Source organism: Muntiacus reevesi, chromosome 12, assembly GCF_963930625.1.
Source record: "Muntiacus reevesi chromosome 12, mMunRee1.1, whole genome shotgun sequence".
Classification (NCBI taxonomy): domain Eukaryota; kingdom Metazoa; phylum Chordata; class Mammalia; order Artiodactyla; family Cervidae; genus Muntiacus; species Muntiacus reevesi.
The window spans coordinates 47,690,828-47,706,876 of record NC_089260.1 but is presented as its reverse complement, the minus strand read 5'-3'; the positions used below and the strand labels follow the sequence as shown (position 1 = coordinate 47,706,876).

The following is a 16,049-nucleotide window of genomic DNA, read 5'->3' as shown; positions in this document are numbered from 1 at the left end:
GATCTTAGTTTTCTGAATGTTGAGCTTTAAGCCAACTTTTTCACTCTTGTCTTTCACTTTCATCAAGAGGCTCTTCAGTTCCTCTTCACTTTCTGCCATAAGGGTGGTGTCATCTGCATATCTGAGGTTATTGATATTTCTCCCAGCAATCCTGATTCCAGCTTGTGCTTCATCCAGCCCCGCGTTTCTCATGATGTACTCTGTATATAAGTTAAATAAGCAGGGTGACAGTATACAGTCTTGACGTACTCCCTTTCCTATTTGGAACCAGTCTGTTGTTCCATGTCCAGTTCTAACTGTTGCTTCCTGACCTGCATACAGATTTCTCAAGAGTCAGGTCAGGTGGTCTGGTATTCCCATCTCTTTCAGAATTTTCCACAATTTGTGGTGATCCACACAGTCCAAGGCTTTGGCATAGTCAATAAAGCAGAAATAGATGTTTTTCTGGAACTCTCTTGCTTTTTTAGTGATCCATTGGATATTGGCAATTTGATCTCTGGTTCCTCTGCCTTTCCTAAATCCAGCTTGAACATCTGGAAGTTCACGGTTCATGTACTGTTGAACCCTGGCTTGAAGAATTTTGAGCATTGCTTTACTAGCGTGTGAGATGACTGCAATTGTGCGGTAGTTTGAGCATTCTTTGGCATTGCCTTTCTTTGGGATTGGAATGAAAACTGACCTTTTCCAGTCCTGTGGCCACTGGTGAGTTTTCCAAACTTGCTGGCATATTGCCTGCAGCACTTTCACAGCATCATCTTTTAGGATTTGAAGTAGCTCACTGGAATTCCATCACCTCCACTAGCTTTGTTTGTAGTGATGCTTTCTAAGGCCCGCTTGACCTCACATTCCAGGATGTCTGGCTTTAGATGGGTGATCACATCATCGTGGTTATCTGCGTCATGAAGATCTTTTTTGTATAGTTCTTCTGTGTATTCTTGCCACCTCTTCTTAATATCTTCTGCTTCTGTTAGGTCCATACCATTTCTGTCCTTTATTGAGCCCATCTTTGCATGAAATATTCCCTTGGTATCTTAATTTTCTTGAAGAGATCTCTAGTCTTTCCCATTCTATTGTTTTCCTCTATTTGCAGTGATCACTGAGGAAGGCTTTCTTACCTCTCCTTGCTATTCTTTGGAACTCTGCATTCAAATGGATATATCTTTCCTTTTCTCCTTTGCTTTTCGCTTCTCTTCTTTTCATAGCTATTTGTAAGGCCTCCGCTGACCGCCATTTTGCTGTTTTGCATTTCTTTTTCTTGGGGTTGGTCTTGCTCGCTGTCTCCTATACAGTGTCATGAACCTCTGTCTGTAGTTCATCAGGCACTCTATTAGATCTAGTCCCTTAAATCTATTTGTCACTTCTACTGTATGATTGTTAACACCTTCTTTTTCTTTTTTTTTCTTACCTATTTAACACTTTATTTTTTTTTTCATTTATTTTTATTAGTTGGAGGCTAATTACTTTACAATATTGTAGTGGGTTTTGTCATACATTGACATGAATCATCCATGGAGTTACATGTATTCCCCATCCCGATCCCCCCTCCCACCTCCCTCTCCACCCGATTCCTCTGGGTCTTCCCAGTGCACCAGGCCCGAGCACTTGTCTCATACGTCCAACCTGGGCTGGTGATCTGTCTCACCATAGATAATATACATGTTTCAATGCTGTTCTTTTGAAACATCCCACCCTCGCCTTCTCCCACAGAGTCCAAAAGTCTGTTCTGTATATCTGTGTTTCTTTTTCTGCTTTGCATATAGGGTTATCATTACCATCTTTCTAAATTCCATATATATGTGTTAGTATGCTGTAATGTTCTTTATCTTTCTGGCTTACTTCACTCTGTATAATGGGCTCCAGTTTCATCCGTCTCATTAGAACTGATTCAAATGAGTTCTTTTTAATGGCTGAGTAATATTCCATGGTGTATATGTACCACAGCTTCCTTATCCATTCGTCTGCTGATGGGCATCTAGGTTGCTTCCATGTTCTATTCCTATCCTTCCATGGCTATTATAAACAGTGCTTCGATGAACATTGGGGTGCACGTGTCTCTTTCAGATCTGGTTTCCTTGGTGTGTTAACACCTACTTAATAAGATACTCCAGAGTTCCTCATAGTGACATTGATGTCCCTCAATTTGATGAATAATAACCCCAGCTAGTTTAACTATAGTAATGTTCCTGGTGTTCTCTAGAGGGTATTACCAGAAGGTGGCTTATTAGTATTTTTGACTCTTCAGTTTCGAGATGTTATACTCTAATCAGGTTAGATAGCAGGGCAAAATTAGAGATAATTAAACATACTTATATGTACTAAATTTTATATTTTAACTATGGCATCTGGTAAAAAATATTTACTTATTTATTTATTTTGGGTGTGCTTTGTCTTAGTTGGGGCCTGTGAACTCTTAATTAGTTGCACCATGTGGGATCTAATTTCATGACGAGAGACTGAACCTGAGCCTCCTGAATTGGGAGGGCTGAGTCTTAGCCACTGGACCACCATAAAGTCCCAGCTAAGGTATTGATATATTTTATGCTCACTACCACTGCTTAAAAAATGTTTTATTGCTATGATAACTGTTCAGTGAAATCAGTTCTAGAATTTATAATTGATGTTGTTATTTTAATAAAGAGAAATCCACTTACTTATAAATTCAAAGTCTGGTTAGAATTAAGAAATGAACATGTTAAACTGATAATTATTAACAGACCTTAATTAACTGTTTAACAGAGTGAAAGAGGCCTGTTAAACAGTTTTTGTTTTTAGATTTAAAGACATTTCTGCTTAAATTCTTTATAAAATCATATAGCAAATTATATTATTATATATGTATCATCCCATCATTATCTTTTATTTTTTTCAGACATAAAATACTTAGGAAAATTAGGTTTTAAAACATGACTTTCACTTGAAACTACTGTTTGCTGTTGAACTGTTTTGAATTTATTAGGAAAAGCTCTTTTGTGAAAAACTGCACTTAACTATTCTTGGTTTGCAGTATATTTTGCTAAGGCCACATTTTCAAATCAGTGTTCTTTTTGGAAGTAAATAATAAAATGAAGTTCACATTATGTACTACTTAACTATAATAATATAAGTTTCAACATACTTCTTTTACGTAAAACTTGCTTTTCTACATTTCTCCAAATTATTATTGTCCTCCTCCAAACATTAAGGGCTTCCCTGGTGGCTCAGCTGGTAAAGAATCTGCCTGCAATGTGGGAGACCTGGGTTCAATCCTTGGGTTGGGAAGATCTCCTAGAGAAGGGAAAAGCTACCCACTCAGAATTCCATGGACTGAAAAATTCCATGGACTGTACAGTGCATGGGGTCGCAAAGAGTTGGACATGACTGAGTGACTTTCACTTTCCAAATATTAAATTTTGTGCATGCCTTTTTGTTTAGCTCTCTTGCATTTAATATTGTTTACTACTTTTTTTCTCATTTTTTTTTCTTCTGTAAGTTATATTGACTGGGTTTTGCTTTGTATTCTCTTCTAATTATTCCTTCTTTATACTCCCCCCACCCCCACACCCCAGCTTCAATTTTTCTGTTACCACCTCAAATGAACATTGCTATCATTTAGTTCTGGATCATCTTTTTTCCCTGTCTGCCTTAATTTTCCAGATCTTCAGCTGTTATCTTTAAAATTATTAACTTTTAAACAAAGATTTCTAATATGGTCCTCTTGAATCTGTTGGAAATTTCCATCAGTTAGTTGGTCATCATCAGTGACTAACTGTAACTTAACACAGTGAAACCAAACCTTGCCAAAGTACCCAGCTTCTTCTGACTTATTTCTGTCTAGGAGTCTATTAATGTTTAGTTTCCAGGACTTAAAACTTCAGTTATCACTGATTCCTTTCTTGCCACACATTGAATTAGTCATTAATTTTTGTGGATTTTTCAAGGATTTATTTAAAAATAAATTAGTTTCAATGAGAAAAAGATAGTTTTTTCAAAAACTGGTGCTGGAGTTTATATTCAGATGCATATAATTGAACATTGATGACTCTTACCTTAAACATTTGAAATGGATTGCGGTATAAGATGTAAGAAATAATACACGTAAGAGAGGTGGTTATAAAACTTCTAAAGGAAAACATCGTTGTTCAGTCGCTAAGTCATGTCCGACTCTTTATAACCCCATGAGCTGCACGCCAGGCTTCGCTGTTGCTTCTTGACCTGCATACAGATTTCTCAGGTGGCAGGTAAGGTGGTCTGGTATTCCTATCTGTTTAAGAATATTCCATACTTTGTTGTAATCCACACAGTCAAAGGCTTTAGTATAGTCAATGAAGCAGAGTAGATGTTTTTTGGAATTCCTTTGGTTTTTCTATGATTCAGCCTATATTGACAATTTGGTTTCTCGTTTCTCTGCCTTTCCTAAATCTGGCTTGTGTATCTGTAAGTTCTCCATTCACGTACTGTTGCAACCTAGCTTGAAGGATTTTGAGCATAATCTTTCTAACATGAAATGAGTGCAGTTGTAAAGTAATTTGAATATTCTTTGGTGTTGCCTTTCTTTGGGGTTGGAGTGAAGACTCACCTTTCCAGTTCTGTGGCCATTCTGATTTTTCCAAATTTGCTGGCATTATGAGTGCTGGCATACTGACTGCAGCACTTTAGCAGCAGCATCTTTTAGGATTTGGAAACATAGAAGAAAATATTTGTGAACTCAGGTTAGGCAAAAGTTTCTTACATATGATGCAAAAGACACAAACAGTTGATTAAAAATTGATGTTAAATAGATAAATTAGACTTCATAAAATTTAAAAACATTTGCTGGTTGGAAGACATCACTGCATGTGTTGATAGCTGCTTTATTTATAATTGTCAAAATCTGAAAGCAGCCATGCTAGCCTTGAGTGTGGGGTAAAGGAATGGATAAGCTGTGGTATATCCAGACACTGGAACACTTTTCAGTGCTATAAAGAAATGAGCTGAAAAGCCATGAAAAGACAATGAGAATCCTTAGTAGTATGTAATAGTAAGTGAAGGAAGTCAGTCTGAATAGGCTACATACTGTGTGTTTACAACCATATGACATTCTGGAAAAGGCAGAACTATGGAGACAGTAAAAATATCAGCGGTTGACAGTGGCTGGAGGGGAGGGAGAAATGAAAAGATGGAATACAGACTACTTTTAGGGCAGTGAAACTACTCTATATGATCCAGTAAAGGTAGATCCGTGTCATTATACTTATGTCCAGACCCACAGAATGCACAGCACCAAGAATGAACCCTGATGTAAACTATGGACTGAAGGTGGTAAGATGTGTCAGTATAGATTCGTCAGTTGTAACAATGTGCCATTCTGGTAGAAGATATTGACAGTGGATGAGAGATTACATGAGTCAGGGCAGAGGATATAAGGGAAACCTGTACCTTATGCTCCATTTTGCTGTGAACCTAAAACTGCTGTAAAAAATAAAGTATTAAGAAAAGAAGACATTAAAAAAATTTGAAAACAAACTGCGGACTGGGAGAAAATATTTACAAAACGAGTTTGATGAATGACTTGTACCTAGCTTATATGAAAGTTTTTTTTTTGTTTGTTTCTTGCATTTCAATAAGAAAACAATTTCATTTTAAAAATGGGCCCGAAGATTTGAAGGCTTTGGGCCAATGGTTATATATATGGATATACGAATAAGGACGTGAAAAGATGTTCAACATCATAGTCATTAGAGAAATGCAAATTAAAGCCACAGTGAGAAACTTTTTTTTTTCTTTTTTAAATTTTATTTAATTATTTTTTTTTTCCCAGTGGGTTTTGTCATACATTGATATGAATCAGCCATAGAGTTACACAGATTCCCCATCCTGATCCCCCCTCCCACCTCCCTCTCCACCCGATTCCTCTGGGTCTTCCCAGTGCACCAGGCCCGAGCACTTGACTCATGTATCCCACCTGGGCTGGTAATCTGTTTCACCATAGATAATATACATGTTGTTCTTTTGAAACATCCCACCCTCACCTTCTCCCATAGAGTTCAAAAGTCTGTTCTGTACTTCTGTGTCTCTTGTTTTGTTTTGCATATAGGGTTATCATTACCATCTTTCTAAATTCCATATATATGTGTTAGTATGCTGTAATGTTCTTTATCTTTCTGGCTTACTTCCACAGTGAGAAACTTTAACATACCCACTAGTGAAGTGAAAGTTGCTCAATCGTGTGCGACTCCTTGTGATCCCATGGACTATATAACCCATGGAATTATCCAGGCCAGAATACTGGAATGGATAGCTGTTCTATTCTCTAGGGGATCTTCCCAACCCAGGGATTGAACCTGGGTCTCCTGCATTTCAGGTGGATTCTTTACCTGCTGAGTCACCAGGGGTGCCCAACATACCCACTAGAACGACTGTTGAAAAGACTGAACTTGTACCAAGCATTAGCCAGGTTATATAGCAATTACACCTCTCATACACTGCTGGTTGGAATGAGGGGAACAGTTTCTCAAAATGTTAAAACAGAGTTACAGATGACTCAGCAATTCCACTCCTAGGTTTTTATCGAACAGAGTTGAAAACACATAAAAGCCTCTATACAGACATTCATAGCATTATTCCTAAGCAAGCTTTCAAATGGAAACAACTCAATTGTCTAGCAAGGTGTGAATAGATAAAAAACATTTCCATATAATTGGATGCTATCTACCTGCCATGTAGGAGACATAGGAGACGTGGGTTTGATCCCTGGGTTGGGAAGATCCCCTGGAGGAGGAAATGGCAACCCACTCCAGTGTTCTTGCCTCAGAAATCCCATGGACAGAGGAGCTTGGCGGGCCACACAGTTCATAGGGTTGCAGAGAGTTGGACACAACTGAGTGAGTGAACACACACAGTAGTAAAAACTACTTACTGATAGATGCAACTATAAGGATGAATCTTGGAAATATTACATTAAGTGAAAGAAACCACATAAAAAAGACATCTATATGAAATTTCCAGATTAGGGAAAATTAGACAGAAAACAGATCTTTGATGCCCAAGTCAGGGGTGGGAGTGAGGATTGACTACGAAGGGGCATGAGAAAACTTTTTTGGGGTGATGGAAGCATTATAAAGTATGACTATGGTGATAATTGTACTCCTGTGTGAATTTACTAAAACTGCTGCTAACTTAAATGAGTAAGTTGTGTGGCATGTAAATTATTCCTCAAGAAAATCAACAGCTTTGGATTTTAAAAATCCAGGACTTACAGAAAAAAAACCTTTCATGAAGTCTTACAATAAACTGAAAAATAAATCAGTGGCAACTGATAAATATATATGCAGGGAGTGATGAAATTGGAAAATTAGCATTTTGCAGGCATCAGGAATCAAAGATTAAATCAATTAAGAATTACCAGTTGATGGTAAATCTTGGAAATTTTGTTCAGGAGCAGAATATTTGCATGGTGTAAAAGTACCATTTTATAGACTGCTTATTACTTACAAGGAAACAGTAGTGCAGAGATCAGTCTTGACCACCATGTGATAAAAAGTAACTTCACTAGTAAAGAGCAGGTGAATGTGTGTCTGTCATTGTTGACACCTTTAGGACACATCACTTACGTAATATTCTTTCTGATGATGTATAACCTGAATTTAGTCATGAAGAAACGTGAGGCAAACTCCAAATAAGGACTGTTCTGTTAAAAGTAGGTGGTGGGTGGGCTGTATTACAAAATATTAGTGTCATAAACGACAGTAAGGTTGTAGAAATGTTCCAAAGTGGAGACATAACAGTGAAATGCTATACCTAACCTAGACTGGATCCTAATGGAAGAGAGAGAAAAATACGGTGTAGAGGATAGTATTCGGTCAGGTGACAATGTTGGAACATGGACAGTAGATTAAAAAGATGTTGCTGAAGTTGACAAGTATGGTGAGGTTATGTAAGAAAATAATTCTTAGTACACAATGAAACGTTTAGGGGTAAAGAGCGCTGATATGTGTAATTCATGCTGTGAATAACTTTAGAAAAAATTGTGTAAAAAGGACCAACTTGTGTGCACAAAGGTAAAGCAAGTGGTGCAAAATCCTAAGCAACAGAGAATGGATAAATAATACACAGGTATTCTCTGTACAATTCCTACTGTAACTTTTGTAAGTTCAGAATTATCTCCAGATGGTTAAAATAAATTTTAATAAAAGTGTTTTGTTTTTAGGTTCAAAAGCTTTATTTTTTTTTCTGATGTGGTGGTGGTGGTTGTTCATTTTCCTTTTTATTTCTTTTCTGATATTTGAAAGTATGTTGTAGCTTTTGGGGGGAGTTGAGATTGAAAGCTGGTAGGCAAATTTCATTCAAGCTTGTTTGATGTCCTTAATTTGATAACTGACACTGAGTACTAAATGTAGACTAAACCTGCGTGTTAATAATTAGCCTAAAGATATTCTGATATAGCTATGCTCACTGAAGGGTTTTAAAATATTTAGACTGTGATCTTTTTTAAAAGACAATTTTATTTATTTTTGGCTGTGCTGGGTCTTCATTGCTGTGCAGGCTTTTCTCTAGTTGCAGAGAGTGGGGCTGCTCTTGAGTTGAGGCGCTTGGGCTTCTCGTTGTGGCGGCTTCTCTGGTGGTGGAGCGTGGGCTCGAGGGTGCGTGGCCTTGTTAACTGTGGCTCCCAGGCTCTAGGGCACAGGCTCTGGAGTTGTACCTGGGCTTAGTTACGCCAGGGCATGTGAGATCTTCCCAGATCAGGGATCGAACCTGTGGCTCCTACATTTTCAGTCTGATTCTTCACAACTAGGCCACCAGGGAAGCCCTAAAAACTTACTTAAAATTTTTTTTTATTTTTAGTATCTTCAAAATGGCTGATAATTTGGATGAATTTATTGAAGAGCGAAAAGCCAAATTGGCCAGAGACAAAGCAGAATTGGAAAGTGATCCACCGTACATGGAAATGAAGGTAAAGTTAATCATTTTCTTCTAACGTGTTTCATTAAATTGTCTCTGAAGATTACCCTCTTTAAATGAAAAACATCTTCTGGGAGTGAGAAGCTTCTGTTTCATATTTTAGTTTAACTGTGCTGTTGTTCTAAGTCTGAGACCCTGAACCTGGGTAAGATTTCAGTAATTTTGAATGCAGTTTTTCTTCTGTAGTGTTTTGTACCTCACAGTTTCTCTTCTCTCTTATTAGAGTTTTAATTAATAATTTGTGTGCTTCCTAACATGATTAGGAGACTAGTTCTACTGCAAGGCACTTTCAGAATATAAACAGAATAGATGTAAGAGCAATTTCTTATATTCTTTGTGAAAAGGTTCATTTTTTTTTTTTTAATGAATCAGTATCTTAAACATTTTTGAAATCTACAAAAATGAATTTATAAGGATAGTTTCTTTTGTATTTAATTTTCAGAATATAAATCTGTTAAAATGTTTCTGAAAGCAGTGCCTGAAAAGGCTTTCTTAAAACTTTTCTAGCTTTGATATTTATTGAGACTGCTGGGTACTGTGCTGGGCTCAGAGAATACAGCCGTGGTGTAGACAGATGTGGTGCTTTCTCCCATGGGCTCAGTGTGTGTAATAAGAAACAGGATGTATGTTAATCTGTGCCATATGGGTCATCCTAATTAGAGGAATCGGATATGATGACTTGCTCAAGACAGTCTTGGTTTTCTTGTTGTCCCAGTGTCTCATCTGGTTTAGCCCTGGACAGAGGTATCCTGGTGGAAATGATAAATAACATGGACACCATAATTATAAAATAATTTTATTCATATAGCAAACATTTATTGTGTGCTAACTATGGATGAGGCATAAAGTCTTTAGTGGTTACACTGATACTTTGCATCATGAATCTATGAGATCAGTACTGTTGTCATTTTCCAAATGAGTAAACTGGGACATAGATGTCGTTAAGTATGAGACTTAGGTGATAGAATAGTAGAACTAGACTTTGACCCCTGGCAACCTGAATCCAGTGTTTATTCTCTTAACTATCTTTCCTTCCATAGTACCTGCTGTGTACAAGGAGCTGTGCCAAGGACTTTACATGTATGATAGCATTTAATCATAAAATCCCAGTGAAGTAGGCAGAATTTTTGTTTGTTTTACAGATTCCAAAAATGAGGCTTAAGGGGTTAAATAAATCATCCAGGCACATACAGGATTGTATTTATGTGTCCACATTTTATGCCCTTAACCATTCTCCAGTACTCGGGACTGACAGGTTTAGGAGAGAGTTATTAGATAGCTTTAAATATAGCTTTATGATTTCTTCCCACTCCAGTGTTCTTGCCTGGAGAATCCCAGGGACAGCGGAGCCTGGTGGGCTGCGGTCTGTGGGGTTGCACAGAGTCGGACACGACTGAAGCGACTTAGCAGCAGCATTATGATTTCTAATACTATAGCAGATAGATAATAATCTTGAAGTCTTAGGTCAAGTGTCACCTACTCAATCAGGCCTTGCAGTTCCTCCATTATCATTTCTGGGCCTCCTTACAACTTGTTCTTTTTCTTTTTTTTTTGTTTCTCCTCTGTATCACTCACTACATATAACATAATCTAATTGTGTGTTGTGTTTATTGTTTGTTATCACAGTAGTTTATAAGCTCTGTGATGGCAGAGATCCTTTAGTATTTTCTTCACTTACCTGTTTTTGATGCCTAGGACAATATCTGGTGGGAACTCAGTGAATATTTGTTGATAAGTCAGTGAGCTAAATAATAGAACATTGCAGCACTAATAAATACCTTTGAGTAATTCCTTAAACCTTACACTTAAATTTCGTTTTACTAAAAATACTGAAATTAATTGTACATTTTTGGAATTCCCCCCCCCCCCCACTGCTTTTGTAAATATTATGTCTCTTTCAGGGAAAAACATCAGAGAAGCTTTCTGAAAACAGTAAAATATTAATCTCCATGGCTAAGGAAAACATACCACCAAACAGTCAACAGACAAGGGGTTCTTTAGGTATGTCTTTAGGTGTGCTAAACTGAATTTAAGATATTCTTAGCAGGCTGTCATGAAGGAGCTTTGTCTTGTCAGAAAAAAGACAATTTTTGAATCCTAGTAACTCCTTCCTTTCTGGAATCTTGTATGTGACAGTGTGGTCTACATGTGAAATATAATATATTCCGAGAAACTTGTTCTCATTTTAACTGTTATTGTCTTGGTTATGATTTATGGAAATCATAGCAATAAGGATGTATTGAAAGTGAAAATTTTGAATCAAATTTGTGTGAGAAAGTGTGTTAATTGTTGAATAATAATGGTGGACTTGCTTTTATTTAAAAATCAAAGAACTGTGCTTAAAAGATAGAAAATACTACTGATGACTACTTTGAAATTGTAAATAAGTTAATATTTGGCTATATTGAGTCTTTGATTATGGTTTGGTGTGAAAATATTTGGGATACTACCTCATTTTAGCTTTTTGGTAGGTGTATTTGTTTTTTTTTTTTTAAAGAAAATATATGAATATTTTAAAATTACCTTGTGAATTACTGATGATAATTGAACCTTTTTCACATTAAAGAAGTCAAATATGGGTTATCTATTTGGTTAAAGCATTATTCTCATGTGGATGACTTTTCATGGCCATGAGTAGACTCCTAAGTTGTTAGTTGTTTTGCATTTGTATTCTGCTAGGAGTACATGGGGATGTTGGCCAAAGACTGCTGAATAGTTTAGTGGGCTCTTTATCTCTACTAGAAGAACAACTCAAAGTGAATGCCATACTTTTAGTATCATATATATAGAAAACCTTTTCCATTCTGAGTCTGTTACAAATTATTGGCTAATATACAGCTTTTGGAGGAGGAAATAGCAGCCCACTCCAGTATTCTTGCCTGGAAAAATCCCAAGGACAAAGGAGCCTGGCTAGCTCAAGGGGTTGCAGAGAGGCGGACACAAGTGAGCACACATGCATGCCTGCAGCTTTAGTGAAATAAATGTTATATTTTGGTTAAGTGCCTTAATCTCTAAGGCACTCAGTTTCTTTATAATATAGAGAGGTTAGATTATCTTCTAGCCCTAAATTTTTATGAATTGAAAATTTAATTCTTCTGAGAGTTTTTTGAAAGTTTGATAGTAGGTTCTCTCAAGCACTAAGGTGAATCACTGACTTTCTGGAATTATGAGTTGCTTTGGAATGTGGCTGTCATGACTTTGCAACCTGGCATAAATTATTTAAGCTCTTTGTTTCCTCATCTTAAGAATTATGTGTATCTTAAAAGGTTATTGTGGCAATAGTTGAATACATATGAAAAGATGATTGGTGCATTATTGATAGACAAATATTAATTTCCATGACTTTTTACATTTTTAAACTAGGTTTTTTATTTTTAAGAATTGTATTAAAACTTATTCTTTATTACATTCACAAATCATGTAGAGTTTAAAATCCAACTTAACAGATAATGACTTCTCCCTCTTCCTTAACTGGTATCCCTTAGTATGCTCATTACTGCTTAATCTCTATCCTAATTCCAGTTTCTTTGATGAACTCCAGACCCATATGTCTAATGTTTTAATGACATGTGTACTTGGATGTCTTGGACTCAGAATCACCATGTGCAAAATTAACTTGACTCCTATCAAACTTTAGTGAGCTGGTTTTGTGGTCATCTTTGACACCTTTTTTTTCTTTTTGTATCCCACAGCGAATAATTACATAGTTCAGAGATTCTAACATCCAAACCTCAAATAAGTTGACTTTTCTCTAATTCCACAGAGACCATTTTATGTAGGCGTCCATTGGCTTTCACCTAGATTTTTTTTTTCTAGTGTTCTTTTTGTTGTACAATCTAGCCTTCTCTGTTAAGTCTCTGCACTGCCAGTTGATGTCCTCCCCCAAACCGAATCTGATCATGTTAGTCTCTATTTCAGACCCTTCAATGGCTTCTTGTTCCCATTATGGTGATTTTCCTCTTTCGTCACCTTTACCAGATTGTGTTGGACATTCCTACCTTATACTCCTGTGACATTGGCTCTCCCCTTGAAGAACAGTTTTGAACTTGTTCAGCTCTCTGTTTTATCCCAGTGGCATCCCAGCTTTTCTGCCCTTGTACGTTCATTGCCTAACACAGTGTCTGGCACTTTGGTGTTTAGAGAAGATATTTTGAATGAATGAAGGTCCCATGGAAAATAAGCAATTTGTTAGGTGTGTAGAATTTAATTTTCATGCATTATTTTTTTAATTGCCAACTGAAGTATAATTATTTTTGATGCACACTGAATCTTTCTAAAGAATAATAATTTGATTTTGTACCTCTGAGCATTCAGTTACTTATTTCTTGCCTGAATAATTGTGGTCTTAAGATTAGGACAAATACTTAATTTTTGATGTTAGGAAAAATGTAAAGTAACTTGGCAACAGTTTTCCACAGTGATCTCATTGAGGAATTATAAAACAAACTGGTCTAAAATTTATACATTGAATTAAGCTCAGTGACACTATACTCTGAATGAGTAATTAAGCATAGTAACTATCAATGACATATAAACTGGCAATATTGGTTTTAGCCAATGAAGAGAGCCTATTAATAGCTCATTGTACAGCTGTCATGGACCACTACATTTTTATGATTATGTAAATTCATGTCTGTTAGACAGTGATATTCATGGATAATGCTTACCCATGTGGCTCCTTCTTCCACCATTTATACCTCTGACCAAAGGATTTGAGGAGTGTTAAGACTTCTGCAAGTCTTAACATACAAGACTTCTCTTACTTCAAATACCAGGTGCAAGTGTGGAGTTCACAGGCCATTCTTCCTTCTGACAAACTGTTTCTACCACCTCCTCAAGTTTGATAACTCACTAGATGACTCCCAGAGCTCAGGAAAGTGCTGTACTTTACAAATGGATACAGATCATCCAGCCAAAGGAAGAGACACACAGGGCCTGGTCTGGGAGGGTTCAAATATGAAGCTTCCATCAACCTTGGGGATGTGTGTTACCCTCCTGGCACATCAATAGGTGACAGTATAGAGTAGTGCCACCTAGGTGCTCACCTGATCTTTGGTGTCTAGAATTTTTACAGGAGTTTCAGTGTATAAGCATGAATGATTTTGTCACTGTCCATGTGGCTCATTCTCTCCAGAACTCCTACTTTCCTGAGGTCAGGCTAATGTCACATGGGTCAAAGGTCCAACCCTCCAATTACATGTTTGATTTTTTTTGGTGTGAACAGTCCCTATCTGTATTATTTCTTTAGCTTAAACCATCTAGGGACTCACTGTGAGTCACTTTATTAGTATCAACGTAGAGGTTTGTTCTGGGGACCTGTCATGAGTAACATAAGATCTCATGACTAGAAGATTCCAAGAATTTAGAAGTTACCTCCCAGAGACAGAGGCTAGCTAGATTCTTTATTATACACAGCATGTGCATGGCTTAGTTGATATATGCTGGTGAAATGGTGTCATTGATAAGGAGTTTGTTAGAATTACTTAGATTTAATGAAATTATGAGAAAATCTGAAAACAATCTGTAAAAGCAAATGCTGTTTTCCATCTCCCTAAACCATTTCTAGGCATAATGCTTGTTACTATTTTGTTTAAAAATCCTTTAACCTTTCTGACTAGCTCATTTTCATGTTTCATAAGCATTGTTGATGATAAATACTTCCTTTAATCTTTTAAATTTAGTTCTGTCATACCTCAGTCAAAGATCATCCCCTCATCCTTTCTCTTCTTTAGAGAAGTTGAACACTTCCCCTTAGACTGATTGAGGATTATTCCTTTCATTTTGATGTTTTATATCCTGGAAGACATTTTTTTTTTTGAATTTTTTTATTAAAATTGGAGGCTAATTACTTCACAGTATTTCAGTAGGTTTTGTCATACATTGACATGAATCAGCCATAGAGTTACAGGTATTCCCCATCCCGATCCCCCCTCCCACCTCCCTCTTCACCTGACTCCTCTGGGTCCTCCCAGTGCACCAGGCCTGAGCACTTGTCTCATGCATCCCACCTGGGCTGGTGATCTGTTTCATCATAGATAATATACATGCTGTTCTTTCGAAACATCCCACCCTCACCTTCTCCCACAGAGTTCAAAAGTCTGTTCTGTACTTCTGTGTCTCTTTTTTTGTTTTGCATATAGGGTTATCGTTACCATCTTTCTAAATTCCATATATATGTGTTAGTATGCTGTAATGTTCTTTATCTTTCTGGCTTACTTCACTCTGTATAATGGGCTCCAGTTTCATCCATCTCATTAGAACTGATTCAAATGAATTCTTTTTTAACGACTGAGTAATATTCCATGGTCTATATGTACCACAGCTTCCTTATCCATTCATCTGCTGATGGGCATCTAGGTTGCTTCCATTTCCTGGCTATTATAAACAGTGCTGCAATGAACATTGGGGTGCATGTGTCTCTTTCAGATCTGGTTTCCTCAGTGTGTATGCCCAGAAGTGGTATTGCTGGGTTATATGGCAGTTCTATTTCCAGTTTTTTAAGAAATCTCCACACTGTTCTCCATAGTGGCTGTCCTAGTTTGCATTCCCACCAACAGTGTAAGAGGGTTCCCTTTTCTCCACACCCTCTCCAGCTTTTATTGCTTGTAGACTTTTGGATAGCAGCCATCCTGACTGACATGTAATGGTACCTCATTGTGGTTTTGATTTGCATTTCTCTAATAATGAGTGATGTTAAGCATCTTTTCATGTGTTTGTTAGCCATCTGTATGTCTTCTTTGGAGAAATGTCTGTTTAGTTCTTTGGCCCATTTTTTGATTGGGTCATTTATTTTTCTGGAATTGAGCTTCAGGAGTTGCTTGTATATTTTTGAAATTAATCCTTTGTCTGTTTCTTCATTTGCTATAATTTTCTCCCAATCTGAGGGCTGTCTTTTCACCTTACTTATAGTTTCCTTTGTAGTGCAAAAGCTTTTAAGTTTCATTAGGTCCCATTTGTTTAGTTTTGCTTTTATTTCCAATATTCTGGGAGGTGGGTCATAGAGGATCTTGCTGAGATTTATGTTGGAGAGTGTTCTGCCTATGTTCTCCTCTAGGAGTTTTATAGTTTCTGGTCTTACATTTAGATCTTTAATCCATTTTGAGTTTATTTTTGTGTATGGTGTTAGAAAGTGT

The 16,049-nt window shown here is 36.9% G+C and overlaps 1 protein-coding gene across 11 annotated transcripts in view; it reads left to right on the top strand.

Annotated features, from left to right (window-relative positions):
* The window catches only part of CSPP1 (centrosome and spindle pole associated protein 1), a 116,847-nt gene that overhangs the window by 6,309 nt on the left and 94,489 nt on the right, over positions 1-16,049 (top strand). For 9 of the 11 annotated variants that reach the window (XM_065903498.1, XM_065903495.1, XM_065903494.1 and 6 more), the window contains exons 2-3: positions 8,800-8,908; positions 10,818-10,917. In XM_065903498.1, coding sequence (XP_065759570.1) covers positions 8,810-8,908; positions 10,818-10,917 — 199 coding nt within the window. In that variant the 5' untranslated portion in view covers positions 8,800-8,809. Of the gene's footprint in view, positions 1-2,479; positions 2,524-8,799; positions 8,909-10,817; positions 10,918-16,049 lie in introns of those variants that run through there. The other 2 variants (XM_065903492.1, XM_065903501.1) reach the window with 2 other exon arrangements.